The 23,038-nt window shown below is 34.4% G+C and overlaps 1 protein-coding gene across 1 annotated transcript in view; it reads right to left on the bottom strand.

The window, feature by feature from the left end:
* Positions 1-23,038, bottom strand: part of LOC149533879 (peptidase uncH-like) — a 169,537-nt gene that overhangs the window by 55,499 nt on the left and 91,000 nt on the right. Inside the window, exon 12 of the mRNA XM_089805069.1 lies at positions 20,477-20,578. Within this exon, the coding sequence (XP_089661195.1) occupies positions 20,477-20,578 (102 nt within the window). The remainder of the gene's footprint in view (positions 1-20,476; positions 20,579-23,038) is intronic.

Genomic DNA, 23,038 nt, shown 5'->3' with positions numbered 1-23,038 from the left:
CCAACCGATTGCGCTTCATTGAATGGATGAAGGAGTATGTACTCCAATTTCGTTCAGCTGAAGATGAACTAGCAACCTAATGAAGCAAAGGAAGATCTCATTGGAGTCTCTAAAATTTAAGTAAATCAAATGAGTTTGTTAATTTCAAAATGACAACCAGATTTAGAGTTTATAGTATATACAAACTTACCTGTGATAGAACTTTGATTGCCAGAATTTGGAGGTTTGGCGATTTGTTGCCATTGAGGTACCACCAAGAGTGAGCATCCTTCCTATACTTGTCACGAATAGCAGCAAGAGTATGACCAATGGATGATACAAAATCAGCAAATTCACTTGTAACTGCATCCTCCATTTCAATATCAAGGAAGAGTTTAGAAATAGCTTTCCTAGCCCCTTCACCTACTTCTGCATCACGATATGGTGGCACCCTTGTTGGCAAAGCAAGAATCTCTTCACTATAATATTTGGGACTCAATGAGAAGGCAAGAAGATGGAGTGGGGTGGTCATTTTGTTCCATTGCTCAACACATATTAATTGCACCTCCTTGAAGAAGGTTTCTTCAGGGTCTTGCTCTTTTGCATTTATGACAAATCTCATATTCTCAATCATTGAGTCTATTCCATCATAAACCTCCCCCAAGCATGGCTTATCCATGTCAATAAAGCGTATCATACCTGGGATGGGCTCTGTGAAACTAAGAAGGTATTCTACACGACTCCACCAAGTTTCATCCAAAATCCTTCTCCTGATATCAACTGCCCTCTCATTATTGGATTGCCTCCATGTGTTCCATTGGTGGCTGATCACCATACTAGAAAGAGCCTCTCGAACCTTCACAAGCCGTCTCAAGGCAATTGTATTTGATGCAAATCTAGTCTCAGCAACCTATTTGAAAATTAGAAAAACAAGTAATTAAAAATAAAGAATATGTACATATATAGTTTTGCTGAAATAAATAAGATAATAAGTTATAACTAACGTAAAACATAAAATTGTAGTATTTGAATTTTGGATTACCTTCAATAGCTTCAGCCGCGAGAATGATCTAAAAATGGCTTGGGAGAAGTGGTGGTTCGTTATGAACATTTGGATATCTTGAGCTTCATCATAAACTTGTTTGATCCAAGCTATTTTAGTACCCAACTTCTGTAGCATGAGGTTGAGTGAATGCACAGCACAAGGTGTCCAAAATATATGTGGGAATTGTTTCTCAACTAACATACCAGCTGCTCTATAGTTCTTTGCATTGTCTGTTACAACTTGGACAACATTTTGAGGGCCTACTTCATTAATGCATTCTATGAGAATGTTAGCAATGAATTGTGCATCCTTTACTTCACCCTCACAATCAACAGCTTTTAGAAACATTGCCCCTTTAGGGGACATTGCAATCACATTAATTAAGGGTCTGTTTTTTGCATCCTTCCACCCATCAGAAATAACAGACACCCCTGTTTCTTTCCATGAGGCTTTAATAGGAGCCAATGAAGTTTTTGTATGCTTGACCTCCTTTGTCAATAAAGTGGTACAAACCTTCTCATAACCTGGGCCTGTGTACCCCTTTGGAGCTTCATTTATTTTTCTTATCATGTCTTGCCAATAGGGTGATCTGACAACATTGAATGATAAACCGTTTGCATAGAGGCACCTAGCAATCGCTTCATCAACAATATCTCTATAATCATTATTAAATGCCATCTCCAATGGTCCTCTTGCTCTCTTCGAATTTATATCCTCATCTTCATTTCTCCTCATAAATGGATGGCTTTCTACCACAATATCAAGAGCAGCACTAGGCGTATGACTGTGAGATGATGAAGCATGTGACTTCCGTGAGCCCCTTCCTTTAAGCAATGGATGTCCTGACCTACTTTGAACCCTTGCATCTACTTCCTCTTGTTCCTTAATGTATGCTACTAATTTAGAAACTGGTATAGGCACATGATCTTTTCCTGGACAAGATTCGATTCCATTTCCAGGAATTGCACACAAATGGCCTTTCACTCGGCTGTAGGAACTTGTATACTTTACTTCACACCCGGGACATATCCAAATACATGTCCCTCCACCAGGAACATGCTCTAATATTTGCACATGCCTCCATAATGGTGAAGCTGGGTCAATAGTAAAGGGAGGAGTCGTGCCTGCCATGATGAATTGTTATAGTTGCTAACACCTGCAATTCATACAAAAATAACTTCTAAAAATTAAAACAAATAAATTATAATATCACTAGTAAAATAATAAATTGAAATAAAAAATAGCTAATAATTGTATTTAGTATTTACTATTTTAAATCTACTAATAGTAATTAGAATAGCTAAATAAATAAACTTTAAACTTTACATTGAAAAATTTAAAACATAAATAAAATCTAAATAATTTGAATATATAACAAATAAATATGAACATTCAAATGTAAGTTTGCATAATTATATTAATATAATAATATTTCATCATTTAACCTTAGTATTACATGGACTATATTAATATTTTATAATATAATCTTAATATTAATTAGATTTTATTTTTGTAATACAACCTTAATAAATAAAATAAAATTATAAAATCTAAGTAAAATTAATAAATTTAAACTATAGTAATATTTTATTATAAAACCTTTTAAATAAAATCTATATACTAACTCTAGACTATAGTATATAACTATAACTTGTTAAAAATGACCAAAAAAATTTAAAAAACATTCGCAGGAAATGGAAAAATCTAAAAACCTGCAACTTCAAAGTGGCTGCTAATCGCAACCGCATGCAAGAGGAGGTTTGAAGGTAACCACAAATGCAGGTAGGAGGAGCTTTAAACATCTGCAAACATAGGTAGTTGCAGGAGGTCGAAGGAGGTCGTCAGCAAACGTAGGAGGAGGTTGTCTACAAACATAGGTAGTTGCAGATACAAACACCGCCGCTGCAAGCACACACAACACCGCTGCTAACACACACAACAAACAAAAAAATCCCAAACGCAAACAAAAAAACAATAAAGGAAAACCCGCCGCCGCATAAAGTTATACGAAAAAATAGGTTTACACTTTACTTCGATGGTCAAAGTCAAATTAGGTTTATCGGAGTCGATGTGGAATCCCCACGTCATCAAGCAAAACGAAGGGAAATGAAACGATCATGAAGAAAGTACCCTGTGCATGCCCACAGGCGATTCGACCCAGTTTCGGATTCCGAATCAACTCGTACCTAGAATCAATGCCCTAGAGTGAGCGATTCGGCTACTTAGGCAAAAATTAAACTAATGAGAAATGTGTCGTAAATTCCATAAAAGTTTGTTGCGACCTCCCACTGAAGGGTCTTGTCTTTGTGGACTTTTGTTAGCCGATACTTCTCTTGTGCGCTCTCTTGCAAGATGCCCATGTTCATGATATGTTTTGCACGTGAAAGGGATGCTTCCATTGTCAATTTCATTATGGTAAATAAATGTATTAGACAAAGGAGACGAAGGCTCCTTAAATTGATTTACGAAGACAGTGTTTCTAAATGACACAACTGTGAAGTAAAGATAGAAAAAAATTCAAAACAACTAAGATGACCATTAAAGAAACATTACAATATTTAACACCCTCCTTTAATGCTCGCCATTTAAACAAAACCACAGAAGACAATCTACAAGTCTTAGAAAAAAAAAATTCAAAACAACTAAGATGACCATTAAAGAAACATTTCGATATTTAACACCCTCCCTTAATGCTCACTATTCAAACAAAACTACAGAAGACAATCTACAAGTCTTTTGGTCAGAAATACATAGAAGGCTGTCCCCTTCTATCCATGAATGCATAGAGAAGGCTGCCCCTACTCGTTAGAATGCTCTACAACATGAACCTACAAATGAGACCTTCCCTGATTCTACAAAACTTTTGGAAATGACCACGATAACCAAAATACTTCCAAACTAATGTTGGGCAAACTGTCACTCCCTATAGCCAAAGACACTGAAGCTTAGTCTTTCAAACTGAAACAACAATTTTGAGGAGAAAATAGCCATACACTTTTTCAAATGAGCACTACGACTCAAAACTAATTGCAAAAAACCATTATTTTTGTGGAAAATTCAAAATACAAAACTTTAGCAAGAAGCAGGCACAAAATCCAAGACACTGATCAAAATACAAAACTTTGTTTTGGAGGGAAATGGTAAAATCCTTGGACAAAATGATTTTTGTGGGAAAAAAAGTACAAAACCCAAAAAAAATTGAGGAAAAAATTATAAAACCTATCGAGAATCTTTTAAGGAGAAAAAAGTAATAAAAACCCATAATTAATATCTTACGGAGAAAAATTAGAAAAACTAAACACATTGTTTTATGGAAAAAAAAAATTAGAAAGCCTAGAAACCAAAGAGCCCTCCTAAACAGTGGAAACCCTAACCAAGGCATATAGGAACAAACCCATCTCACATGCTACATACTCTAGGCACAAAATGGTCGAATGGGGAAAATGCAAGCACGAACAATACCGAGAAAACAAAGGTCGTTTCAAAAAGAAACCCCCCTTAGAACTAAAATGCTTGGGCTTGAAAAACTACAAAACCCACAAAAACTAAGCCCCCATCAAGGGCGAACAGTTTGCAGAAAATGGCAAGGAAGTCTTAGAAATTTATACGTCACAACATCATAAAAAATGCCATCAACATGAAAAGAACCAAGCAATATCAACTTTGAAAAAAATGCCATCAAATAGAAGATAAAAACGAGCACAACAAAATATCCATCGAAGGAGAAACTTATCGAATGCAAGACAAAAATGGAGCTAGAGAAACATTCCATAAGTAAAAAAGATTGATGCCTCTAAAAAACCTTTGCTCACAAACCTTCACTAGGCACAAAACTGCATTTTGTTTGTAGACAAAGCTTGAATTTGCAAGCCTTCAACAAATGCAATTTTGATTAAAAAAAAATGCCCATGAATCTCAAAAACTCTAATAATTTGACTAAAAAGATCAATATTTTATTTCATAAAAAAATTGAAAAAAGAAATTTCTAGAAAAACATTCCAAATATAATGCTCATTTCTCACAAAAATGTCAAATTTTATGAGATCTCATTGACCCGCTCTAATACCATGTTATGGTAAATAGTGTAAAGTTTCTGCAAATTTTGTACCTTTGATCAGACTTGTAATCTATCCTTGATTGTTGAAAATGAACTTCTTAATAAACTGAATTATGGAGGAGTTGTTTGCTTTTATCTTGAACTGAAAGTTGTTTTATCTCTGCAATAAATCGACTGGGTATTATTGCTTGAGGGAGAAAACTTGATGTATTTTGTGTGTCCTCAAACTACAATAATACCCTCCCTAAATGTCATGACTAAAGGGACCCTTCCTACGTCGGCAGAAACCCCTCTCCCAGAAATCGGTGATTTGCAAGAATAGTTAACAATTAATTAGCCACTAACACAATGTGTTAAGTTAGCATTAAATATCAAACAATCTTTAGAAGTCGCCACCTATCACAAGAGGTGTATTGGAATATATTTAATGCCTTCATATGATACTTAAGAAGGAGAAGATTAGGTGCGGTCTACACTCTCAAACTAGCAGATTATCATTGTTACGAACTTAACACTCCCTCTTAACTTGATAATCATACTGAGAGAAATCATATCTAGCAACATCAATAAAGATGAATAAGCAAGAATTGATATTCTATATCTATCTGAATCTTCTTAGCATGTGGTATCATACAAAATATTACTAAACTTGTGATATGACAAATCACTGCTACTAGTGATAATATACAAGATAAATCTGAAGAATAATTTAAGTTCTTCATTTATCGAAGTTGTGACTAATAGATATTGATATTCCTATATCACAACATGATCCTAAGTTAAGATCTACCAGAACACAAGATAAACCCCGGAGAATAATAAAATTCTTCCTTCATCCAAATTGTGACTTATAAACATAGCAATGTCTACATCACAATATGATCTTGAACTCATTTAGATCTTACAATAGAACTCTATTGTTTAGCACATTATCTAAGAGATCGTCATCTCTCATAATGTATTTTATGCAAGTGTTCATTATCGTAGAGATCATCACCTCTTAAATAATGAATACAAATGGTGGAGCCCATAACAGTCAATAGCCGGACAAATAAAATTATTTTATTAATATTTAAAGAATACAAATGGATTAAAATTCAACCATACCAAGTCTTCTTCTAAAGTGGTCTATCTTCACTCTAGATAGAGTTTGGTGAGTATGTATGCTGTCTAATCTGCAGTGCAAATGTATTCTAATTTTACAGCATTCGTGTCTACCATACTCTTACATAATGATAAGGAATTTCAATATGCTTGAACCTGTCATGAAAAATTGGATTCACCGAAAGCTTGATGGAACTCTGATTATCACAATGAATAATCGTAGGATTCATGGCGTGCCCAAATAATCCACAAGTAATTTCCTTAGCCAAATTGCTTCTCGAGAGGCCATTGTTGCTGCAATGTATTCAGCTTTTGTGGAGTTTTGAGCTATTGAAGACTATTTTCTGCATATCCAAGATATCATTACTGATCCTAAACTGAAACGGCATCCTAAAGTACTTTTCCTGTCTTTAACACTTCCACCCCAATCTAAGTCAATGAATCCATGTAAATCTAAGCCAACCTTCTCATATTTGAGTCGAAAATTAAGAGTGTCTTGTAAGTATCTCATAATGTGCTTAACTACAACTAGGTGAATCTCCTTTGGCTGACACATAAACTGGCTTAAGGCATTAATAGCATAGCAAATATCAGGTCTTATATTTACTAAGTACATCAAGAACCCAATCATCTATCTGTAGAGAGTAGAATTTATGAAAGGTGATTCTGCTACTGCTTCTTTAAGTTTATGTAAATTAATCTCCATTAGAGAAGACATAGACTTGCGATTCCACATTCCAAATCTCTTCAAAATATCAAATGTATACTTCCCTTGATTAAGTATGATACTGTTAGAATTCTGTTGTACTTCCAATCCTAAGAAGTAATGGAGGAGCCCCAAGTCTTTCATCTCGAATTCTCTAATTAGATCTTTCTTGCATTGATCTATAAGATGATCATCACCTATTATTAGTAAATCATCAACATACAGTATCAGGATTATCATATCATCTTTATCTCTTTTATAATATAAATTTGGATCAGCTTCTTTCTTGAAAAATCCTAAGCCGGTGAGATACTTATCAATTCTTTCATACCAAGCCCTTGGAGCCTATTTAAGCCCATAGAGAGCTTTCTTGAGCCTACAAACAAAAATGTTATGATCATGAGTTTCAAATCCTTCAAGTTGCTCCAAATATACTTCTTCTGCAATCTTTCCATTCAGGAATGTTGTTTTTACATCCATCTAATGTACTTTCCATACCTTTGATGCTGCAATTGCTAGGACTGCTCTTACAGAGGTATATCTAGCAACAAGAGCAAAAGATTCTTCATAATCAATCCTTCTTTCTAAGAGAATCCTTTAGCCACAAATCTAGCTTTATATTTTTCGATGCTACCGTTAGCAGCATGCTTTATTTTAAATATCCACTTGGAAGAAACAACATATTTTCCTTCAGGTCTTGGAGCAATTTCCCAAACATCATTCTTCATAATAGACTGGTATTCTTCTGTCATAGCTTCTTCCCAGGCTGAATGTTTAATAGCATCTGAAGGATTGGTAGGTTTTGTTTTGGACAAATCATTCATGTTTGTTGTATAACTAGAAAATCCTTTAGGTTCTGACTGTTCCAGAAGGTGCAACAAAGTCATGTGCTTCCTCTACTGTTTTAATGGCCCAAAGTGATCTTTTCTTTTAATTTTGAGTTTCTTCAAGATTTAGATTTTGAATTTCATCTTCAATTTCTTCTATATTCTCCCTCTAGGACTTAGATTTACTATTTCTTTCAAAACTAAGCAAAGGAGAAGGTTCTTCATAACTTAGGGCTCTTCTAAATGCTAGATCTTCTTCAAAAATTACATCCCTACGTTCAATACTTTTCTGTCAAGGTATGAAAATCCTATATGCCTTAGGTGTTTCACTATACCCTACAAAAATACCTTTCTTCCCAAAGGGTTCTAGTTTAGTTCTCTTTTCTTTTGGAACATGGATATATACAGGACACCCAAAAATCCTAAGATGACTTATATTAGGTTTAACCTTAGTGAACATTTCTTTAGGAGTTTTATCTCTAAGATAAGAACGCAAGCTTCTGTTTTGAATATAGACGGCAGTATAAGAGGCTTCTGCCCAAAAATAATATTCTAGATTTTGATCAAATATCATAGCTTTAGTAGCTTCTATAATTGTTCTATTCGTTCTTTTTGCTACCCCGTTTTGTTCTAGATTATAAGGAATGGTGTACTCCCTCTTAATTCCTGTTTCTTTACAAAATCTTATAAACAAATTTGAGATATATTCCCCTCCATTATCAGTTCTAAGAGTTTTAATTTTATGTCCTGATAAGTTCTCAGTTAATGTTTTGAATTCTTTAAATCTCTTTAGGATTTCTTCTAATTCTTTGCACTTTAAGAAGTAAATCCATGTTTTCCTAGAGAAGTCATCTACGAACAAAATATATTACCAAAATCCTCCAAAAGAAGGAACAGACATAGGTCCACATAAATCTGAATGAATTAATTCCAAAGCATTATTTGTTTTTCTAGTGCTATCATGAAATGGACTTTTGGTGTTCTTACCTAGTGCACACCCTTTGCATATGTTTGAGTGGTCTTTATTTAGTTTAGGTAGACTAGTAACCATCTTCTCCATAGTTGATAGGGTTTTGAAATTTATATGCCCCAATCTATTGTGCCATATTTCATTTATGTCTACAGCTTCATGAATTAAAGCTTGAATAGGTCCACTAGATTCTGAATTCAATTCATACAAATATACTTTTCTCTGACCAATCAACTTCACTTTCTTGATTGAAGAGTTCTTTGCCAAGGTTATTACTTTCCTGTCCACGAATGCAACATTATGCCCATCATCTTCAAGTGCTATAATTGAGATTAGATTTCTTTTTATTCCTGGTACGTAGAGTACACCTTTGAGAAGAAGAGAATTTCCTAAATTTAGTTTCAAGGTGCAATTTCCAATTCCTTTGATGGAATGTGTTGAATTATCACCAATGGTAACTTCACCATTAACCTTTTCTGATATAGAGTCTAATGTTTCTTTATATCTCGTTATATGTCTAGAAGATCCACTATCAATTACCCATGCTTTACTTGAGATTTCATTTGATAGTGACGAATACAATACACGATTCTCGAGATCATAGTTATCTTCTTCCCTGGTAACATTTGTGTAGTTCGCTTGCTATTTAGAATTCTCAAGACAATTAGATCCGTAGTCTCCAAACTTTTCACATCTGAAGCATTTTATCTTGGATAGATCTTTCTTGGGTTTCCCATTTTTTTGATTTCCCTTCTTCTTCTTGAAATGCTTCTTCTTGCCCTTATAGGAGTTTGTATTAAGAACATGAAGTTCTTCATCTTTTGTTTTCAATTCCCCTCCTTTCTTTAATTTTCTGAATTCTTCTTGAATACAATCCCCCTTCAGTCTGTTGAAGTCAGGGAGTTTATCTCTGGCTCTTATTCCTTGTGCAAAAGTTTCCCACGAATCTAGCAATCCATATATAGCCATCAGTGTTAATTTTGTGTCACTAATAATGGTTCCTGTACTTGACAGTTCATCTCCAATGTCGGCAACTCTTAAGAAGTAAGAATTCATTGTTTCTCCTTTCTTTATCTGTATGTGATTTAATTGTCTTTTCAGTGCGAGAACTCTAGTTGCATTTTTGACCTCATATGCATTTAGTAATGCATTCATCATATCAAATGTTGTTTGATATTTTGTAAACATGGGTACAATATCATTTTTTACTCCATCTAATATGATTTGAATGGCTTTCCTATTTCCTTTGCTCCAAATAGATTTATGAGATTCAACAGGAGGTTGTTTGGATGGTTTATCAACAAATTGTTTTCATTTTCTTCAAGAATCATCATGATTTTGAATTTCCAAGCATCAAAGTGTTCTTTCCTATCAAACCTGTCCTTGGGTCTAATTGTGTATGCCATTGAAGATAGGAGATAGTTGCTAGATATATATAAAGTCTGATTATTGAATTTTGCAAAGCCTAGGTTCGACTACCAAAGCTCTAATACCAAGTAGTGTTTCTGCAAATTCTGTACCTCTGATCAGACTTGTAATCTATCCTTGATGCTGAAAAAGAACTTCTTAATAAACTGAATTATGAAGGAGTTGTTTGCTTTTATCTTGAACTGAAAGTTGTTTTATCTTTGCAATAAATCGACTGGTTATGATTGCTTGGGGAAGCAGACTTGATGTATTTTGTGTGTCCTCAAACTACAATAATACCCTCCCTAAATATCATGACTAAAGGGCATGTCCCTCAAAGGGACGTGACCCTTTCTAAGTCAGCACAAACCCCTCTCCCAGAAATCGGCTATTTGCAAGAATGGTTAACAATTAATCAGCAACTAACACAATGTGTTAAGTTAGCATTAAATATCAAACAATCTTTAGAAGTCGCCACCTATCACAAGAGGTGTATTAGAATATATTTAATGCCTTCATATGATACTTAAGAAGGAGAAGATTAGGTGCGGTCTACACTCTCAGACCAGTAGATTATCATTGTTACAAACTTAACAAATAGATGTATTAAACAAAGGAGATGAAGGCTCCTTTAATAGATATACAAAGACAATTTTCTAAAAGAAACAACTTTGAATTGAAGACAGGATGGTATATGAGCTACCCTAGCAGTAATGTAAAGAGGATTGTCAAGTACATCACTTGTCTCAGCATGATTAAAATTTTAAATCAAAGATTAAAATTTATAAGCATAAACTAATACAAAAATCCTTAATATATATAACACCTTCAACATGGTTAATCAACAAAGAGCCTTGATTTAACTATTAAACACAGAGGCACTGCCGATATGAAATAGCTCAAGCAGCGTCTTCAAGGATTTGACAGATAATATAAGAGGCTTTGACTTTAACTGATTCGTTCCCAACATAAGTCAAAGGTGATCAAATGAGGAACATTATTACAATGACACAACACGAAGAAGACATATGAAGAGAAGGATTGGCAAAGAAGGGAGATGTGTTACTGACATATCTCCAAGATGATGGCAACGGCTACTGAACCCTAGACAGCAACATAGGCATAGAGTTGAGCCACATGAGCATCGACAGAATCCATATCCCTGTTAATGGCAATAGTGACTACAAACAATTTGGCTATCCATGTTGAGAATCATTAGGAAGCACCTTAATAGAAAATACACCATGTGTCAACTTGGTCATGTGTAAAAAGACAATATGTCAAGCATTGATTTTCAGATCGTTTGCATAATGGAGTTACCTTTGGGATGACAATCAATCAACAACCATAAGTTTCGATGCTCATCACGCATATTATACTTAATATGGCACTCTATGATTACCGATTAGCACAATTTACTATAATATGTTAGACTCTTCATTGTTATTGTTTGATGATGAGAGGTGCATGTTCCCTTGTACCTCTTCAACTTATCAATCATGTATATATGGATATCATATCATTGCAAGAGAGGAAAGAAGAAGAATTGATATTATTACTTATACTTTCTTGTTGTGAAACTGCTCGTGCATAGAGCATAGAAAGGTTGTGATTGTAGCCACTTGTGTAAGCATCATAATTAAATATCAGAGATGGCATCCATGGAAGAGCACATATCAATATGTATATGAGATGGCTCATGTGAGATAGAAGAATTTATATATAATTCTGAATATCAGAAGACGGTATATCTTTGCTGATATTATTTGTCATCCTGTAACTTGCAGAATGTAATACATTTGAGTATCACAGATGATTATAAAGGATATAGTGCATATAATATATTGTAAAATCAGAAACAGACATCATATATAAACTGCATTCTAGGACTGTAGCATTGCTTGCAATTATCCATCATCCATATTTCGAAGATTCATCAGTTCATTTGGAATTACCAATCATCTGTATTTTGATACAACTATTGTCACTGCATTCGTTCTCTAACATTATTATTACATGTGGAACTATCAGACATAAATATTATTCACTCTTGCAGCATTTGGAATCATGAGTCATATATAGTTCATTATCATTGTATTCACATTTCACTGTTGTTGCATTCATAATTATAAGTAATTCTTTCATATGCATTGTCTATAGCAGATAAGGATAATCAGAATGATGGATCACAGAGTGTGATCCGAACGTTGATGCAAAAATGACGACACAGTTGAATCCAGAAACATCATTCCAATTATCTATGGATTCTGGAAATTTTCGTTCTCTTATTGAAGAAGGAATTCAGTAATTTCATGTAGTGTCCATACAATCAGGAAAAGGGACATTACATTTTGTATGTAATTTTAGTGTACATTTGTCAAGTAATCACATTATTCCTAGCATGGATTAAGACCCTTCAGTTCACAGTAATCCCTGAAATGGTGATATATTCTTTGATGGCTTTGTTTATTCTCTAATGTAGTATTTCTTGTAAAATTTCCCTTGGTACACCAGTCAACAAAAATTGGTTGTGATTGGTGATATTGGTTGAGGGCTGCTGCTCACAGACTATATGCACCCAAATAAATGGGCATAAAGGAACTTCATAACATCCCTTTTGCCAATGCAATTTCTCACTACATAAATAGCCCTTGGCTCAATAGTCCCCTATATTAGCTCATCTGTTGGCATCTTATTTCACATAGTATGGTGGGATTAACACCTCCCTTATCAAGGGCATTCCTACTAATGATTCTCATTTTGTTGTTCCCTCTTTTCTATACATAATCGTCATAATTGATAGAGCATATTATTTTTACAAAACACAACACTGTTGTTCTAACTTCTGATTCTATCATCTTGCAATGATCTCTTCTTTTGGAATTATGATATGTCATGTCCCCCTATTCATGCCAAGAGCACACAGAGCCACTTTTCCCTTTATATGGCATTTCATCTAGCAAGAGAAACAACCTCAATTGAACTGGCATGTTTAGTATTGACTTGACAACTGAGAATATAGTGTCCCTTCCTTACGCAAATCAGAATACAGAAAGGGCAGGTCTATAATCAAGGATTCTTGTAGGTCAGCGGAGTGGTTAGGGGACCCAACCAGGTGTTGTGGAGCTTAGCATGGAGCTTTATAAGCCATTTTGGATAGCTGCCTATTTTTTAGGATTGACTGGGAATTGGCCGAATACATCAAGAGACCTCAAGGATCATTTTAGAGGCTTTCATTGTAGTTCCTATTTTTTTAAAGAGGATCTATAGTTTTTAGGAGGAGACTGTAAGTTGGCCTGCAATTTTAAGACATCACCGAGATGCCATGTGCACCATCATTTTTTCGGGTTTGGACTGGCCATGTGATGGGGTTAATAAAATTAAATAAAGTGATGAAAAATGCCACTTTACAATAAATTATTAAAGTAATAAAAGGATTCCATGTCCTAATAAAATTAAGTTGCTTTTAAAAAGTACTATTTTATGAATGATCAATAAGACCCTCAAAAGGACTTGATCCACTTAGGCATTGGAATATTTTTTAAATAAGCATTATTAAAATAAACAAGAGTGCAAACCTAAAATCGAATTCAGGTTTTGAAGCGATAAAAGAAAATTGGAGGCAGCCAATTAATCATCCATTCATTCATTTTTACAGATGAGAATCAAGTTTGAGCTTTGAGAAAGTGTTGAAGCAACGGATTAAAGCTTCTAGGAACAAAAACTGAAGGTTGGACAAAAACCCATCTTTTCTTGGGAGATGAATTCATCCAAGATTCACCATTGAGCAGACTGACAAAAAAATTGACTGAGATTGCAGCAGTTAGAGGGCGATTTGCGCAAATTGTGAAACTAGGTAAATCTCTACTAGCCCATACCTTCCTCTATGAAAGTTGTACATTTGCTTGTGGTCGATTTCATTCTCCTGCAATCATACACCCTGAATCAGGTGTTGGATTTCAAGCAGGAACTTTCCGATCAGCTTTATCAACAAATCATTTGAGAGACTCGTTCAAACAGAACAACATTATGAAGGATCAGTTTGGTGCACATTGAGGGTTGGTTACTAAACAATTTGATCTTGTCTGCCGGCCAAGTGTAGGACTTTGAGTTTCCTACCTATTTGCTTTTAGTATTATCAGTATTGCAAATAAAACATACTGGTGCTATCTAGTTAGCTAGCAACCAATCTTATGGTGATTTTAGCAATAAAAAATCCTTTTTGGAGTGAGCATTGGATTTCTGGGTATTCCTATTCTTGTTGTGTTTTAGTTCTCAAATTTTAAATACATGAATTGTTCTTCCTAATTAATCACAATTCTGATCTTTCATAGCAATCATTTATATTGTTGCATTTGAAGTTCAAAAATCATATCTATTTGTGTGCCTCACTTAGCCAAGTTCAAACTTGATTGGCATTGAAACTTAACTAAAACTCATTGCAGTAACTTAAGAACATCTCCCATCAGCAACAAATAAAAATCAAAAACAATTGGTCAGATGGGATTGTTCAGTGGTATTAGAGCTTAGCTTTTGCCAACCTATTGGGTAAATTCAAGTTGTGTATAATTCAGCAGCTTTGTTCCCAGTTTGAAAATTGATTTAGTGTAACATCCCATTTATAGTGTTAACAACATGATGTTGTTAGTAGCTTATTTCCCAATAGTCCCATAGATTAACCAAGACATAAAAGAGACTTAGAGACCATTTGATTTTGAAAAATTAGTATTGGTCTGATAAACTAGAGGATACTATAATATTGATCTGCTCATAACTTACTTACACCTGGCTTATACTATTTATTTCAGAATGCAGATCATTATATTATTATTCATTAAATCTGTTATCTTACTCCAAGTATATCTTCGATCTGTTCATAGAGATCTATCATTTGATATTTTATATTCTTATATATGATCGACTTATGATCATACAATCTGCTGACAAGTATATATCAAATCAGATTGAAGTCTGAGTAAATCTCCTATGTAGATCAGCAATAGTAATGTTGAGGATTGATTAAAATCAAAACTAAGTATTAGACACAGATTAGGAGATTGGTTTGTTTATATAACTAATTACAGTTATGAAGAGACACTTCTTGTGTGGACCTGTTTCCTCAAAGAGGAGACACGTCCACCCAGAAGACATGTTTCCTTAAATAGATATATATAATTACACTCCATTTGGAAAAGGGATATAGAAATCAACAAATATTCTGCCTTATCCAGAGTTAGGCAATCCGACCTGAACATTCAGTATTTATAAATATTGAATCAAACTCACACTCAATTGAAATATATCTAGACCATTATACTTCGATTATATTCTGCAATTATTAAGACGGAGATTAGTAATCACAGAATTCTGACTTAAAAGACATCTGATATAAATTTAATTGCATCTACATTGTATCAGAGCCTTCTTAAGGAAGATCCAAATTAAATTTGAGATATCAGACTACTCAGCTTGATGTTACAGTCGCAGTTCTTCAAAATGTCAAACGTGATCAGATTTGAGGATCATCTTGAAGGTGCAAACAACTTCACATGATGGAAGTTACGAATTATGATGATACTAAAACAGAATAAGTTAGATTCATTTGTGAAAAATACGAACACAGAACCTGAGAGTGAACATGAAAAATCTCAATGGATTAAGAATAACGAAGAAGCCACGAAACTAATAGTAGATGCAATTAGGGATCACATAGTACCTATATTGACAAAACAGGAGACTACATACCTTATGTTCAAATCCGTTGAGAGCGCATTTGAAATAAATAACACTGGCAGAACCCTTGCACTAAAGAGGCAAATTAATCACATAAGCATGAACAAAGGAGAATCCACCAATGCATATTTCATGAGACTAACTGAGCTAAGAAATCAACTGTTACTGTTGGATATGAAATTGATAGCAAAGAGTTAACACTACTAGCTTTCGGGGGCCTACCAAATTCATGGGAGTCGTTCGTTTAAGGAATCAATGCAAGATCAAAACTTTCAAAATTTGATTGGTTAAGATCTGACTGCCTACAAGAAGAAGCTAGACAGATGTCAAAAGGAAATAAACAAAAACCTATAGATGAGGATATTCATGTCCTAAACACTAACTCGCATAAGAAAGTTAAGAAGAAGAATTTTAAAAGAAAAAGAAATATTCATGGAAAGGGTTCATCCAAGCAAAGGAAAGATGTTTCTCAAGTTCAATGTTTTAGATGTGATCTATATGGACACTATGTTGTCAAGTGCCCTGACAGGACAAAGAAAGAAGCATCATTTGCTAAGGTTGGAATAACTAATATAGAAGATGATTCTGAGAAATTTGTCTTCTACTCAACATTATCAAATCATCTATCAAACAAATTCAACACTTGGGTGATTGATAGTGGGTCATCAAATCACATCACAAGCTTCAGAGAACACCTAGACACCATAGTGGAAGAAATTGCTAAAGAAGTAACTATTGGGAACAATTCTACACATCTAATAAAAGGGGTTGGAACTTGCACCATCAAATTGGAATAAAGTATCTCTATTCAACTGACTGGCCTATTATTTATACCTGGAAATAAGAGAAATCTAATATCCATATCGGCCCTAGAAGACAACAGATATATGATGCAGTGCAAGGCCCAGTGTACCCACAGTGGAGGTGACCTAGCCCCTAGCAAATAACCACATAGCGGAAAATGAGCAATAACAGAGATATTTAGATCCAAAGCAAAACTCTTTCATTAATCAGAATCAAAAGATTTACATCCAACATGTCGGGTTGTAAAACCTACCCTCTTACGTCCATTATAAACAAAGAAACTTCTCAATCCCCATATGCAAACTCCCATCTCCAAGCTATCATCCCTCCAAATGCTCCCAGCTACTCCATGCTGAACTGATTTATCTAGACATTTCAAGACTCTATATTTATACCCTAGCAAGCCACAAATCGGCCTAGCAGATTAAATTAAATAAGCACTTAAGCCACAAGTCAACCTAGCAGATTAAATTAAATAAACACTCAAACCACAAGCCATCTTGGCAGATTAAATTAAATAAATACTTAAGCCACAAGCCGGCCTAGCAAATTAAATTAAACAAACACTTAGGATAGGCCCCAAGTTTACAAACATAACTACGTCATATGATAAAATAAAACGAAGTGGCCTTAGACATAGGTTCACACGCTATCCAACGATCTAGATCCAAGATCACATAAGCTAACTCCACATAATCGAAGATCATCGAAACAATCTCCAAGGTCTAACTCCAAAAGAGCACGTTACTAGCAGCCACTAAAAGAGCTCTAACTCCAGCATGATCAAACCAATAATTATGCAAAGATAGGAAAAGGTCCACAAAGAGGCCCCAAACATAACTCTAAGCTCGTGGACATAGGGTCCACTCAAAACCACACTCGATGCTCCTGCATCAAAATCGCAAGGTAAATAGAAAAGTGTGTTCCACACTTTGATGCCAAAAGAAATATATGCACTCAACTTCATCTTCACCAAAGGTTTCCAATCCCTCAAAGACAAGAGCATACATCTACAAATCATCCATAGCTTCTTCATCCATTCAAACATCAAAATCATTTGAACCTCAACAACCCAATGAGCATGCATACCCACAGGAACCAATTGAACAACATAAGACTTCACAAATAACCTTCGCAACTGATCACAACTAGCAATAATAATATCCTCAAACATGAAATCCATGACAATAACATCATGAAAATTCAAAACCAAGTCAGCAACAACCTGTAAAACCAAATCTACAACACTAGCAATATGTGAATCTCCCACCATAACAAGTTAATCCAGATCAACAATATGTAAGCCCAAATCCACATCAGTAGTAACACCAAGAACATGTATATCCTCATAATCAGAGATCTCATTGCTCACAATAATATGTTCTGCAACTTCCATGTCAGATCCATCCATCTGCTCATGAAAACCAAGTGATACCTCATCATCTTTAGCGAAGTCAACTTTTACCTCTTCCACGTCATCTTTGTTTTCTTCTTTTGTTTCTTCAACAAGACATGTAACCACTTCTCTTTCTTGAACTCCAACTAAGGCATTCCACTCTTCCTCTACTACTGCAATCTCCATCAATAAATGATCTTCATCAACCACAGACGCATGAATCTCTTTAACTTTGTGCTCATTCTCTTCTTTTGTATTGCATGCGTGACACTCCTAGAGATAATTCCTATGTGATCATTGGTTAATCATAAATTATCAAAAGGGACATGTCCCTTCACGAGAAATGTCTCTTCTATGGATATTTATATATCATTCAAATCTGCAATAGCTATATATCATCAACAAAAATGAGGTATCTATAAAACAAAATAAAGTGACTAATAATGTCACTTAATAATTAATTCTTAAAGTAATAGGACTCCATGTTCTAATGAGATAAAGTTATTTTTTAAAACTAGTCTGTTATAAATGATGAATAAGACCCTCAAAAGGGATCAAACCACTTAGGCATTGGAGTATTTTTAAATAAACATTATTAAAATGAAGTGCAGCCTGAAAATCAAATTAGTGTTTGAGGCAACAAAAGAACATCGGAGCACCCATTTAATCATCCATTCATTAATTTTTACAGATGAGAATTGAGTTTGAGTTCAAAGGAAGTGTTTGAGAAGAAGATTGAAGCTTCAGGGAACAAAAACTCCCCGAAGATCAGAAGGGATGGTGAATTCATTAGAATTCGCCATTGAGCAGATTTACAGCAATATGGACTGAGATTGCAGCGGATAGAGAGCAATTTGGACAGATTTGAGAAGACCGAGTTCATCTCCACCAGCCGTACCTTCCTCTACACCAGCTGTACTTTTGATTAGGGCCGATTTCATTCTCCTGCAGCCATACACCCTAAATCAGGCATTTGAATTTGAGCACCTACTTCCAGATTAGATTTATCAGCAGATCATTAGAGAGATTCATTCAAACAAAAAGAGAATTATGGTGGATCAATTTGGCGCACATTGAGGATTGGTTTGTTAACATGATGATCTTGCCCGTAGGCCAGGTGTAGGATTTATAGTTTCCTGCATATTTGTTTTTAGTAATTATCACCATTGCAAAGAAAACATATTGGAGCCACCTAGCTAGCTGAAATTTCAGTCGTGTCCATTCTTGTTGTGGTGTTTTAGTTCTCTCATTTTGAATATTTGAATTGTTGTTTATATTAAATCAGAGTTCTGATCTTTCATATCAGTCATTTATACTGTTGTATTTTAAGTTCAAATAACATATCTATTTGCATACTTCAATTGGTAAAGTTCAACCTATCATTGGCATTGAAACTTAAACTCATCGGCACTGAAACTTAAACTAAAACTCATTGTCAACAACTTAAGAACATCTCCCATCGGCAACAAACAAAAATAAGAAAAAATTGGTCAGATTGGTTGGGAATCTTTCAGAGAATAAATAAGGGCACATGCTGATTTTTCTTGCATTTTTCTACCAGTAAGAATATTACTTATAATCAAAACATTTAGTACGGCCCCATCCTGGGCTGTGTACACTCTGAAAATGAAGAAATTTAAGATGTAAGAAAGTTGTTCTTGGAATCAAATGTTGTTGAAATGGTCAAATTGAAGGATGATGACCCATGGGTTCTAATTGTGAAAAGAAAATAAGCCATATTGCATCAAACTTTTGGAACCACAACCATCCAAATAGACCATCAAGATAAGTCATCAAGAAATAATATGGAGACCAAATTACAGCTACTCCAATCATAAGTTTCCAGATTTCCTATTACAAATAAACACAGTGGCTGACTGCAATAGGATGATAAGTGAATGGAGAATTAACAGGTTCATTCTGTGACACGACAAGATTTGTCCCTAAAGAGGAGCTAACTTGGGTGCATATCTTATTAAATTTCATTATTTATATCTAGACATTACATACTTTTAGGTCCACTGCCATCCTTACTCCTTATTCCTAACTTCATTTAAATCTATACTTCATAATAAGTACAAATACAAGATGAATAGTACTATTACTGCTAATAAACTTGAATCATTCCCCAAGATTGTTTTCGACTCCTCATTTCCCTGAATCTATATGAATAGGAGGAGAAATATAACAAATGTCTAGGATGTATTCTAAGAGCTTTTCTTCAAGACAATTCAGAAGCATTTAGCCAAAAATTTACGCAGAATGTTAGAAAAAATCTATTAACAGAAAAATAAGATCCATGGGAACTTAGAATATGTATAAAGCAAATTGATTAGCCCCCACTAGGAGTTGGGACTAAGGATTCTATAGAGAGTAGGAAAAGTCAGTTCAATAAAACCAGCACACCACAAAATCTTTCAACTTATCAAACAAAGAGGCAGAACGCACCAGTGCTCCCTCCATAGTTGACATCAACAAATGCCCACCCTCTGCTTGTCCAATATTGGATTCCCAAATCCAAGCCTCCTTGTGCCTCAGATGTTGGACCCCCTTAAACATAATATAAAATGTTGTGCATTAGCAGCAGAACAAAGAGAAACGAAAAACACCATAGTCCTTTACTGTCAAAATAAAATTGAAACACCATATTTTAGCTACCATGTAAAGATGCACGTTACAAACAAAACAAGATTTATAATACAAATTATAACCCCAGCTCTTCTATTAATGTCTAACAACAGCTACCTTGTTAGAATAAAAAGCAGAAACTATACTGATAAACTATTGATATGCTCATACATACTTTATTGTTAATGCATGTCTTTGTCATCAAAATATTGCTTTAAGTGCAAATTCAGAGAAGAGATTGCATAAGAATAAGAAAAGGCACTCCTAGCTTCGATAATAGCAGGTGTCTTCAATTAATACGTTTAAAGTTTAACATAATCTGCCATACGTTCATTTTGAAAATGACAAACGAATTTACGTAAAAACACTTTAGTGCTAACAGAAATTCAAGCCATGTCACCAATCCATCAAATAATCTATATACTACACAGCATACATACATGTTGAGATGGCTTAGTGAATAATCAGAATTGACAACTTAGGCTACCAGAAATTCAAATCATGTCATTGATACATGAAATAAACTAAGCAAGCATAACATCATATCTTCTGAGATGGCTGAGACTATGTGTGCCAATTCTTCAATATATGTCTGGAGCATTTCAGTTGTCTAAGCATGAGCTGATAAAATTATAACTAAAAACATATTTCAAGAGATTGACAATAATGTAAATGCCTCTGGAGTATGCCTTATGCATCTCTACAGAATACTCAAATGTAACCATTTCCACAGAAACAGATTATAATGAATAAGATTAGCATGTCACTAGGAAACATAGGATGTGAAATTCAATCAAGAATTCGAGTCCTACAGAAACAAAGTCAATGTCCATGACAATGACTCGTTGACAAAATATTGGCAGCTGAAAATGTATGTTTGAGCTGAAGTCCTAGAAAAAAGCAGTCCCAATTTTGTTGACATTTTTGAAATTCAAAACTATTAGACAGAGAAAAGGCTGAAAATATTGACACTGTAAAGGTTAGACCAGAAAGAGAAAATGATTACCAGAAGCAGAATTTTAAAAAGTAAAGGGGAAAAAAAAAACATTTTCTACTATTGTGTAGATGTTTTACCAAAAATAGAATTTTAAAAAGGAAAGAAAAATACATATTATACTATTGTGTAGATGTTTATATCCTGCGTGACATTTCCTCATTGAAAAAGAACAGTTTGATAGAAGTAAACTGAAATTTTTTAACTTCTTTGAAGGCTATGAATAGTTACCAGTTACCATAATTCCATGCAAAATACATTTTTTTCAAGCTTTACCACCATGTGGTGATTCCATGGTCATGCCTAAGTTAAATACTAATATTTCTGAGATTCAAATACTAGTTCGACTATCTATAGTGTATGCTTATAAAGGTTTTGTTTTAAATGGAAGTAAATGCAGAAATGAAATTGGCAGAAGTAAAACCATAACCTTGCCTAGTGCCACTAGCTATCTTCATCCGATTCTTGTTTTTATTTCATAAAATAAAGTAATAGAAAGTGCACCACTTTAACTCCCAAATCCCAAATGCTTTAATTCATGCTAAGGAATATGGAAAGCCTAGATACAAACCAAATGCAACACACTCAATGTTCAAAAATCAATTCACTCCATAATGTTGAAATTAAAACAGAGGGATTGAGTATGCAAAGGATATCTACCTCCCAACGTGAACTGTCAGAATTGACCATTAGAGTCCTTAAAAACGTTAGAAAACTGCAAAACAGTCTCTGTTCTAGATTCTAAAAGTAAAAAGTAGGATCAAGGAGAAGCATCATTGATACTAGACTACTGTCTACTAACTCCTTGACAACTCCTAACCTGTGGAGCCAATTGGATAATTCTGGAGCAGGAGAGATGAAAGTCAACATCCCAAAAGCTTAAAAAATATATAAAGAAGCGAAGATGGTGAAACTGAGAAGAAGCATTGCTCTCAAGAAGGGAAACATAAGAATTAACAGAGCTGAGGAAAAGCTAACAAGACCAACGATTTTCATTATGTTGGAAACAGTCAACTACACATTTGGAGACTGTTTCCTTAAGAAAAGTTCCAACATCAAAAAGATATACTTGGGAAGAATGCAAAAGTAAACATCTCATCAAGAAGACCAATCATACAAAAGAATATAGTATTTAAAATTCCTTGCAATCATTAGAAGCTCCTAATTACAGGATGGCGATGAATCAAGGGACAGAAGCTTGTGCACTTTGGCAAGACGCATCATGTTGCAATTAACTAAATATTTAACAGAAATTGTCATGCATGTTAAGAGTTTGAGGATAGTACAGTAGTCTGATATCTCATTAGATGTCACTACAAATTACTGGTAACTCAGACAAACAAGAACATTTAGATCTTAAGTATTACTTTTTAATAGCTTGTGATGGA

The sequence above is a fragment of the Cupressus sempervirens genome, chromosome 10 (assembly GCF_028749045.1).
Source record: "Cupressus sempervirens isolate cs-2001-9-10 chromosome 10, ASM2874904v1, whole genome shotgun sequence".
In the NCBI taxonomy this organism is placed as follows: domain Eukaryota; kingdom Viridiplantae; phylum Streptophyta; class Pinopsida; order Cupressales; family Cupressaceae; genus Cupressus; species Cupressus sempervirens.
This window is presented reverse-complemented; position numbering and strand designations above follow the sequence as displayed.